This window comes from Macrobrachium nipponense, chromosome 1 (assembly GCF_015104395.2).
Source record: "Macrobrachium nipponense isolate FS-2020 chromosome 1, ASM1510439v2, whole genome shotgun sequence".
Lineage (NCBI taxonomy): Eukaryota > Metazoa > Arthropoda > Malacostraca > Decapoda > Palaemonidae > Macrobrachium > Macrobrachium nipponense.
The window spans coordinates 198,832,391-198,842,390 of NC_087200.1; the positions used below are offsets into that span (position 1 = coordinate 198,832,391).

The 10,000-nt window shown below is 35.8% G+C and overlaps 2 protein-coding genes across 6 annotated transcripts in view; one reads left to right on the forward strand and one right to left on the reverse strand.

The window, feature by feature from the left end:
- Positions 1 to 10,000, forward strand: part of LOC135220010 (uncharacterized) — a 397,255-nt gene that overhangs the window by 79,750 nt on the left and 307,505 nt on the right. For all 5 annotated transcript variants that reach the window (XM_064257303.1, XM_064257300.1, XM_064257306.1 and 2 more), the window contains exon 2: positions 4,928 to 4,995. The gene's annotated coding sequence lies outside the window, so the exon portion shown is untranslated. The remainder of the gene's footprint in view (positions 1 to 4,927; positions 4,996 to 10,000) is intronic.
- LOC135219054 (uncharacterized) overlaps positions 1 to 10,000 on the reverse strand; it is a 113,915-nt gene that overhangs the window by 585 nt on the left and 103,330 nt on the right. The window contains exon 2 of the mRNA XM_064255485.1: positions 214 to 325. Coding sequence (XP_064111555.1) covers positions 214 to 325 — 112 coding nt within the window. The remainder of the gene's footprint in view (positions 1 to 213; positions 326 to 10,000) is intronic.

A 10,000-nucleotide genomic window follows, 5' to 3' on the forward strand; every position in this document is an offset into this window, starting at 1 on the left:
TAGATCCTAAAGATAGGGATTTAGAAAGGGAAATAGATTCTAAGCTAGACCATATCCTTTAACAAACTTGAAAATACATACTGCTTGAATTTTTTTTCCCAAACTACCCAAGATTAAGTGATCATGTAATAGCTCACTCAAAATATGTCCCCAACTACCCAAGAGTAGGTGAGGATGCAATAGTTCCCTCAGAATCATTGAAGAAATTCATACCTGCAGTACTGACGAGCATCATGCCATGAAAGTTGTCGATCCAGGACAGGGAGGATGCATACTTTGTAAGCAACATCTACATAAGGAAGCGTGCACGGCTCTTCATTCGTTTCTGTAGAATGGAATATTAAAACAGTTTTAAAGTACAACTTAATGAAAATCTGAATTATATTTATATACAGACAGCCCTCATTTTACAGTGGGGTTCCATTCCCCGGCCGATGCTGCTAACCGAAAATCGGCAATAACAGCACTGAAAACTTGCTTAACGGCGCCGATAACTGAATATCAGCAACCATTAACCAGAGATTGGCGCTGCTAAAAACAGAGATCGGCACCGAAATCCGTTAACAGCGTCACTAGAAAAGTGCTGTAAACCGGATAGCCATTAACTGATGCCCCTGTTAACCGAGGGCTGCCTGTACATGCTTATCAGCATTAGAATATATATAAATACAGTGGTCCCCTGTATTCATGGAGGATGCCTACCAGACCCCCCACGAATAGTTAGAACCCGTGAAAAGCTGGAACATCTATAAAAATGCTTAAAAACCTTCTATTTTGTTAGTTAAAACTCAAGAAACACCCACTAAAAATGTTTATACCTGGGTTTTTTTAATAGTTTTATCACAAAAAGTGCATTTTATGATGAATTTGATTAAAAGAAACTGGAATTTGTTGGATATTTCTCATAGAAAAATTTTCCGCGAATAATGGGGGAAATGTTCCAGAGAGAAAACCGCAAATGCGTGAGTCTACGAATCCGGAGAATGTGAATAGGGAGAGTCCTCTAATATATATATATATATATATATATATATATATATATATATATATATATATATATATTTAGTATATATGTATACACACACACACATATATATATATATATATATATATATATATATATATATATATATATATATATATATATATATATATATATATATATATATATATATATATATATATATATATAAAGATAATGCCACAGAGGAAAATAAGAATACAAGAACTGCCGTGACCTTTCGGTCTTAACGACCTTTTACTATGGGCAAGACTGATCATAACAAAGAGAAACACAGTAGTACAGGTAAGCATATACAAGCGGACATTACAGGATTAACAAAAGGTCCAATTCACTTTAAAGAAACAAAAGAAAGACCGTGGGCTAGATTAAAAACTTAAAAGCAACCACTACACGTGGTCACAGGTAATTTAGTCAGAAAACAGTGCATTTTGAAAACAAAGAGGCATATATGACTGGACAGTGCAAATTTACTAAAATCCTGAAGGCTAAATTAAGGATTTAAGAAGCACTGTGGTCAAACACTGGTCAAAGGCAATTTAATTAGAAAAACTTTACATTTTGTATTAGTAACATGAAATGTTTGCTTTGATTGACTGACATAAGAAGTCTGGCAATCCTTACCAACAATTATGAAAATTTTGAAAGTTTAACAAAGGAAATTTACTTTATATTGCAGGTACCAAGGCAGGAAAAGTTATCCAAAATAGGCTTCTTCCTGCAATAGAATTTATTAATGGACTTCTCCCCACAGTACAGTCTGGAAGTGGATAGTGTGACAGATTGATTACTTGACAAATTACTTGACCCTTGAGTTTGTAATTATTGAATTTGTTGTTTTGTGAGGGTGAGAGAGTATGAGGCATACAGTCAAGAAAGTCGTGATAGTAGTACACCCAAAATTATATTTGTACAGCATTAAGAGGATTATAGTGTTGAGATCCTCCTCGGGCATGGAAAATCTAATACACAGAGAGCTAAGTTCCACATGAAGTTTGAAGGTGCTGCTTTAATTTACATACAGATCCTGAGAGCTCAATCAGCTTCTTAGACCAGCCAAGCCATTTAGATGAACCCTTTAAGTCATTTTAATACATAATTTCCAATTTCAAATTGTTGACAGACCACAAGTTCAATTTCAAAATTCCTAAAACATGAATTTAGAATGAATGTGAGACAAACAGGTGGGAAAAAAGTGCACAGTTTTAAAAGCATTGAAACAAAGCAAGTTTCTACAGTCCCATATAGAAATACAACCCAAATCTTCGTTAACAGAATTACCCATGATTAAGCAAGATTAAGAGCAAATATCTGAAGATGAAATGGAAGAGGATATATTGTTGAAAGAATAATTTGCACACGAGAGGTTATGACGGAAGTGGGGTAGTAGAGTTAAAATGTGAAAAAAGTGGTAGGGGAGAGAACAGATCCTTAGTGAACACCAGTAGAGATAAGGATGTTTATGGGCGATGAGATTATGACTGGCTTGAAAAAAAAAATGATTATTTGGGCTCATAATTTTTGTTGTTATAATACAATTGTAACTTTTAACTCTCGCAGAGAAAAATTTCTTTCCTTTGGTTTTTCATGCACAGATTTGGAAATCAAGGCTTATTACTCATAGAATAGTCGCTACGCTTTGCTCTACTGTTTGGAGCTAGATGCGCTCTCAGATTTATAACGCAGGTATCTCTTGCTTAACTACAACCTTTGAAAAATTTACTTCGCTTTTATTATTGTAGGCCTGGAAACATTTAACTTTTTAGGTTGAAAGTGTAATTTATTTTGTTCTGTGTTTATAACATGTTTTCCACATTACCACCTGTTGGATTGTTTAAACCCTGGATCTAAACCCAGTCTCCTTGAGTTACAAAGCAGGAAGAGTTGAGTCAGTTTGTATGCTTCATTACCTCTCGTGCTAGGGAGCAACAGATGATTTGTAGCATGACAGGTTTTTCCTCCTTTGATGACAGTCTTGGGATACTAGTTTTAACAAGGGAATGAAAGAAAATAGGCCTTAATTACAGAGCTGAAATGTTTATGAAAGTCTGAAAAAGTAGATATGACAAAGATTTAGTATATTAATATTAGTACAGTAGTGCCTCAGGATACGAAATTAATCCGTTCCGAAGTGGCCTTCGTAACCTGATTTTTTCGTATGTCAAACCACGTTTTACATGTAAATTGCCTAATTCGTTCCAAGCCCTACAAAAACACCACAGTAAATTTTATAATAAAGCTAAATTGACCAATAAACAATGAAATACAACAATTTGGACCATTCACTACCTAACCTAATTGTGACTGACCTGTAAATAAAGTGTATTAGTGTACATGGTACAAGAAATACTGTACGTACATATGTAGTAAAATGTGGAACCTTACCTTTCGAATGAGGCGATCTTCGAAAGTGGCGACAGAGGAGGAGGATAAATGGCAGAACACATGAACACTTAACTTTACGAAACATTAAAAAATGGCAGAAAACATTAACACTAAACTTTACGAAACACATTAACAAATGGCAGAAAACATTAACACTTAACTTTACAAAAAACTTAGCATTAAATTTTTTTTTTTTAATTTTTTTTTACTTTTTTATACTTCAGGTTTTTTTTTTTTTTTTTTTTTTTTTTTTTTTTTTTTTTTTTAAATTTCAATTTCTTCACCACCAAATGGATGCCAGTCCGTTTATGGAATTTATCAAACCACCCACAAGAAGCCTTGAAGTCTGGGGTTGCTGTCGATGTCCCTTCTCCTCCATCGTCTTCGGCCTGGGCAATCAGATCACCGAAAATAGCGCTGGCCTTGTGACAGATTGCCGTCTCGGTTATTGTATCGCCAGCGATTTCTTTCTCTGTAATCCATACAAGAAGCAGCCTCTCCATCTCATCGTGCACGTGGCTCCTCTTGTTGGACAAAATAGTCACGCCCTTGGAAGGTATCTCCATCTTAGTCTCCATAGAAAGCATTCTCTTCTTTCTGTGAACTTCAGCAACATTCTTGGGACCCATGGCTAATTAAGTTAATTAAGTTCACACACAACGCGATAAAGTATACAAGTAGAAAGCGAAATCACTAACAAGAATTTACGTTAACTAACGAAATACGTATATGTGAATGAACGAATTCCGTGTGCGTACGATAACGCTGATATGATGAAATGGTCAAACGATGCCTTATGTAGTGGCATGATGGGATAGATGCTGACCAATAGGAGAGCAGGATCTTATGGCGATGACTAGCATCAGGAACCAATGGGAGAGCGGGAGGATGGTGGCGAGTCTACTCAGTTGGCGGTGCGGGAGTTTTAAAATTGTTCTTGGTGGTCCGGGCGAATCTCGGGACTTTACAGTAACACCCTTTATTACCCTGAATTATTTTCGTATGCAGAGGCAAAAAAATCTTCGTCTTTGCTTTCGTAACCTGGATTTTTCGTAAGTTGGGACTTTCGTATGTCGAGGTTCCACTGTACATATAGGTATAAAGTTGGATCTAAGTATTTTTAAATGGTTCAGTCATATGGAAAGAATGGAAGTTGATAGCCTGATGAAAGTGTATATAGTGATTAGAACATTTTGTATGGAAATGGAAGGTGGCAGAAAGGAGTTTGCTATTTGTTGTGCAAGATATTTTGCAACTTAGTGACTGAGTTTCCAGAAACTGAAAGTGTGTTTCAGGCATCCAGTATGATACAGGTAAGGTATTTTTGTGGCTACAGAAAATGATGGGTGTTGTGGAACGTTTTTATTTCGGTTTCATGCATAATTCATCAGCTAAAGATGAACATATTGGTGACTGTGGTTTTATTTTTATTGTGTAACCCTCATATAACAGTATATGTATGTGTGTGTATGTAAAATCTAGTCTGAAATATTAATTTTAAAGCTATGATTTTTTTTTCAGATGCCTGTCTTACTGTACATAGGTAATACCTGAAAACCAAACACCTATGCTGTGACAATACTCATCAGGTTAGTCAATTTTATTACCATTTTGAAGTCCTATTTAGAATTTCTATAATTTCAGGTAATAAAATTTTCTAGAAATCATATGCATTTTTTTTGTATTTAGTATAAGGTGTAAGTTTAGGATTAATTTTTCTGCAACGTTTCACTGTATTACATGAAATGTTTTTCTCAGAATTTCCTTGTGATTCTTTCTGACTACAGGAAGCAGCTGAGGACTTTGTTTTAGTTTAGGGAGTGTTACTGTATATTGGGGGTTTAGAGGGAGAAGTTAATGCCTTGGCAGTATTTTTCCTTGTGATTGATAAGAAATGCTTTTTTTTCCACAATATACACTTAAAATGTCTTGAAATACTGAACATGCAGTACTTTTGCAAAACAAGTTTTAGATCATATTTCATCCAGGCTGATCTGTAATCATATTTATACATAAAGATCTCTGTGCGTGTATGAGACCATATAATTTACCTTTTGTTTCTTATGGATTAAATTACATGGAGTGTTTTTCTGAAAATTTCATTCATTTGCCTGATGGCAGTGTTGAATGAACACTATTTTTATTGCTAATGTATAATGTGATTAATTTGTGTAGATAACCTTTCTTCATTGAATAAAGATTCTGAAAGTGACATCAGGTAATGTCATCAGGACTATGATCAGAACTTAAGCAGCGCCAAGGTTCAGATTGCCAGTATGTATTGTACCTGATAGATTAAGCTCTTATAAGAAATTGCCACCAGGTAGTACTATACTTGATAGATTAAGCTCTTAAGAGATAAGGAGGTATCTTCATAAACAAGCCTCTTATCACTGGGGTCATGGTCCTGTTGGGAATGGTTGGTTCATTAGACAAATTATAAAGCATCACGATAATTCATATGAATGACCTTTTGTTAGTTAATTAATGGGAAGTAGAAAATGAAGTGTCTATGCTTTTTTCAGCATGTCATTCACTTATCCTGTCAGTACAAAAGGTCACTTAGAAGTAGATACTGTTTTGGTTAATTTAAATGGCATCTGTATGAAATGTGATGATTAAATAGTACAGTACAAGTGTTTTTTAGTTTGACTAATGACATGAAATAATTTTATGGAGACTGTTTATTGACTGAATTATAAGACTAAATCAGAGACTGTTTATTGACTGAATTATAAGACTAAATCACCTTTAGTGCTGAGAATAGTACGATACTTCGTTGGTAGTACTAGTAATCTTGAACGGAACAGAGGGTTTTTGTGGCCCTTTTCCCATATACTCTTCGCCTTCTGCTCCGCAAGGCCCTCAAAACGTTCCTGCATTGACTGCGAATGTTTTCTGTTCCTGAATAACTGCATCCATTTGATCAAGGATGCTCTGGAAGTCCGATGCAGATGAAGTTTTTGAGGGAGACTTCACGCCTTCAATATGTAGAAGTTTATCCATCTCATCCGTTATCTCGGACATGCCTTTACGATCTTGTTTTACTGTTGATTTAAACTTTTTTATGTAGTTACTTGGTTCCTTTGAAGGAGTTCCAGATGAAGAATCAATCAAAATTTGCATTTGTTGAAGTATTTCATCCATATGTAATGGGGATCCTGTGGTAGCTGATAGCCTCTGTGAGTTTACTCTTCCAAACTGCTTAGCAATTATCTCATCCATGTCTCTCAAAATTTTCTCAATATTCTTCTTTCCATTATGGTGTTTTATTTTATAGTTTTGATCAAATTGTGACAGAGCGGTGTTTTCTTTTCTTCCAGCAAGTCTTTCATCTGGAACTTTCCTACTTCTAATTTCAGTCATGGTAGTTTTATCTTTTTTCACTGCTTTTGGGGGAAAAATGTCCTCCCTCATTATATTTGAGTTCGTTGCAGATGTAAGTTTATTGGATGCATTGCTCTCTGTGTTTGAGTCATCTGGAAAAAACAAGCTTTGAAAAAGCCTCGTTGGATATTTTGAATGTCACCACCTTAAACAAATCATCCAAAACTTGAGACAGATCAGTGCTGTTTGTGTTTTTAGGAATTACTTTCACTTCTGTTGGTGGGACGGCTTCTTCTGTGTCCGTGGCTTTTACACCAGAATGAAGATTCAGCACGCTATTCAGAAGGCTGATTAATCTAGCGGACGTTTTGTTAGTGCTACCATTTGATAAATCTTCGTAGCCCGAGGCGTACCTACCTCTGTGTGCTGCACCTTGAATCACTTGTCGTTTAATTGTCTCTGACTCGCCATCACTGCTACGTTTCACACTAATCTTATTCATGGGGTGTTTGTTAAAACATCCTTGCTTGTTGCTATGCAACTCATCCATACTTGTACGTGTTTCAGTTTTTCTATTTATATCCAATAGTGATGCAATCATTTTATCGTTTATCTCTGGTTCAGTAGCTTCAAGTGTTTCACAGTTTACTCCTTTTCCATGGGTTTTTGTAACTTTAGATATACTAATGCACATGAAAGATGGTAGAATCCTGAGCAAGAAAAAAAACAAGGGTTTATCAGTATGCTAAACTTCATCTCTTAGGGTATTGAATGACGGCACATAAACGATATGTGGGCGACTGATCGGGTAGTATGATAGTGTTGCATATGAAGTACACTTCAGTATTTCTGGTTATCAGAAGCATTATCTTAAAAAAAAATTACTCAATTGTGAAAGTGTTTTTTGTAAACCTGCAGTGTTTTTTTTTTTTTTCACATTCTTTAATTATTTCAGTAGTGCCCACTGAGTATGCCGTACATTCAGGAAATATGCATTTTTCATAGCCTTGATCATGATTTTTTAACAAGCAACTAATGTAGAAAACTCTAAGACATTGAATAGTTTCCATTCTGTATTTTTCAACTCCCATAGTTTAGGATGTGTTAATTTTGATTGATTTAGGAGATGCCCGAAAGGAAACAGGCACATTCTTATGAGATGTCTGTTATTTAAGCAAAACTGCCACGAAGATGACAGAAATGTAGCAAGAAAAGCTGAAATTTCATAAAGTTAGGTAAAAGAAGTTTATACACTTTTATTAATTAACAAAATATGGAATGGGATAATGAAAGGTGAGGAAAACAGGACATAGAAAGTACTTTGTGTGAACTAGATAAGGAATGGCTTTTAGTACAAATGACAACAAAAACGTTTGTGGACAACACAAAGGCATGTCCAGGTGATGTCTGCTAACCTATCCATATGGTGGAAAGAAGAGGCTGACTTGCAGAATAAATTCTGAGGTTTATGAGGAGAAAGACAGTAATTGTAGTATGGAGAAACTTGAAATGGATTATTTGCAGATATACTGAGTGGGAAAGTTTAAATGCATGAATGAAAAGGCCTAAAAGATGCAGCAAAACAAGCAGTGGGGGCGGTAAATTTAACATGATTAATTGCCTAATAAAATAATGAAATTTTCCAACTTAAAGCAAGAATTTTTAGCTTGAACCAAGCTTCTTAACTACTAAATCTGGAATTTCTAGCTAGAACCAAACTTCTTAAAGACAGCTGAGCATTATCATATCCCAAACAATTAAAATCAAATACCAAAATGAACATGACAGTGGAAACTACATGCAATTCACGATAAATTTGGAGAATAATGCATTTGGATAAATAACATTCATATGGAATGTGCATAGTGTTTTGATAGTGTTGTCAGTTTTCTTACTGGTAATGCTAGACTTACCACCATTCAGTTTAATGTTAATACTCTTAAGTATTGCAGAGGATCTAGCAAAAGAATAATAATCAAATGATGGGTAGACAAGACTAAAGTAGTTCATCTGCATAACACAGTAACCATAAATATCAAGATAATTCTTAGTAAACCCACTCACAAGTAAGGGACATTGGTGGAAAACGTTTCAGTCCAAAGTCAGTTAAGATTAATACCATGGTAAAACAAATAACTTTAGCAACAGGCCAGGAATTTTGGTGAGAAATACATTGATATACCAGAAGAGAGCTGATCAATTTGCATAAAATTGTGAAAATAACTATAGATTAGCAACATGTTATAGTTCCTCACTGGACGAGTGGTTTTCGCGCTTTTTCGGGGGGGCTTGCCCCCAAAAAATTACCCCGGGTTGGTTTAACGGGGAAAAGTTTTCCGGGGAACAAAATTTCCCCAAAAGGGCGGGCCTCGGCCAACGAGGAATCAGAGGAATTTATTTCTGGTGATAGAAATTCATTTCTCAATATAGTGTGGTTCGGATCGCACAATAAGCTGTAGGTCCCGTTGCTAGGTGTGGTTCATAGCCACGTAAAAATATCTAATTCTTCGGGCCAGCCCTAGGAGAGCTGTTAATCAGCTCAGTGGTTTGGTAAAACTAAGATATACTTAACTTATCAACATATTTTATAACTTTAAAGTACACCTACTTTTTTCAGTAAGTTTTGGAGTTTCAGTAGTAACGTGCTTCTCTTCTGGTTGTCGGTTTTGCAAGGCCATCTGATAGTGAGTGTAGTTCTTGAATGATGGAGCGAAGTCTTTCATATTGGTCAGGGCTGCTTTCAGTTCGATGTTCCTCTTGCATTTTCCTCTCAAATTCATCTTCAATATCCTGCATTAATTGCATTGTCATATTGAGAAGCAAAGCTGGGTCATCAAGGGATGCCATATCAGGTGGTGGTAAAGATACAGCTAGTTCACCAAAGACTTCATTAAATAACTGAGAGACTTCGGCTACAGCCTCTTGCACTGAACCTTCTTTCCCTTCGGGAGCTAGTGTGGAAAGTATGTGGTGTCCTTTCTTCTGGTGAAACTTCCACTTTTTAAAGCATATAAAAAATACGGTTCAGCATTGATCCTGCACTTTCCAGCAGGTTATTAGGCGACGGTTTTTAGCAGGTTAGTAGTAGTTTAGGTAGTATGCTGTTTACTAAGGCTAAGTTGTTTCAGAATTCTGACCAAAACTAAAAGCTCGTGGATGTCAGATGGAGGGGTATAAGTCTCTGATGAGTGGGTAACCATAGGGAGGTCAGCAACAGTATCACTGGGAGTCTTTTTTACTATGCCCCAGTCATAGTCAGGATTGTCA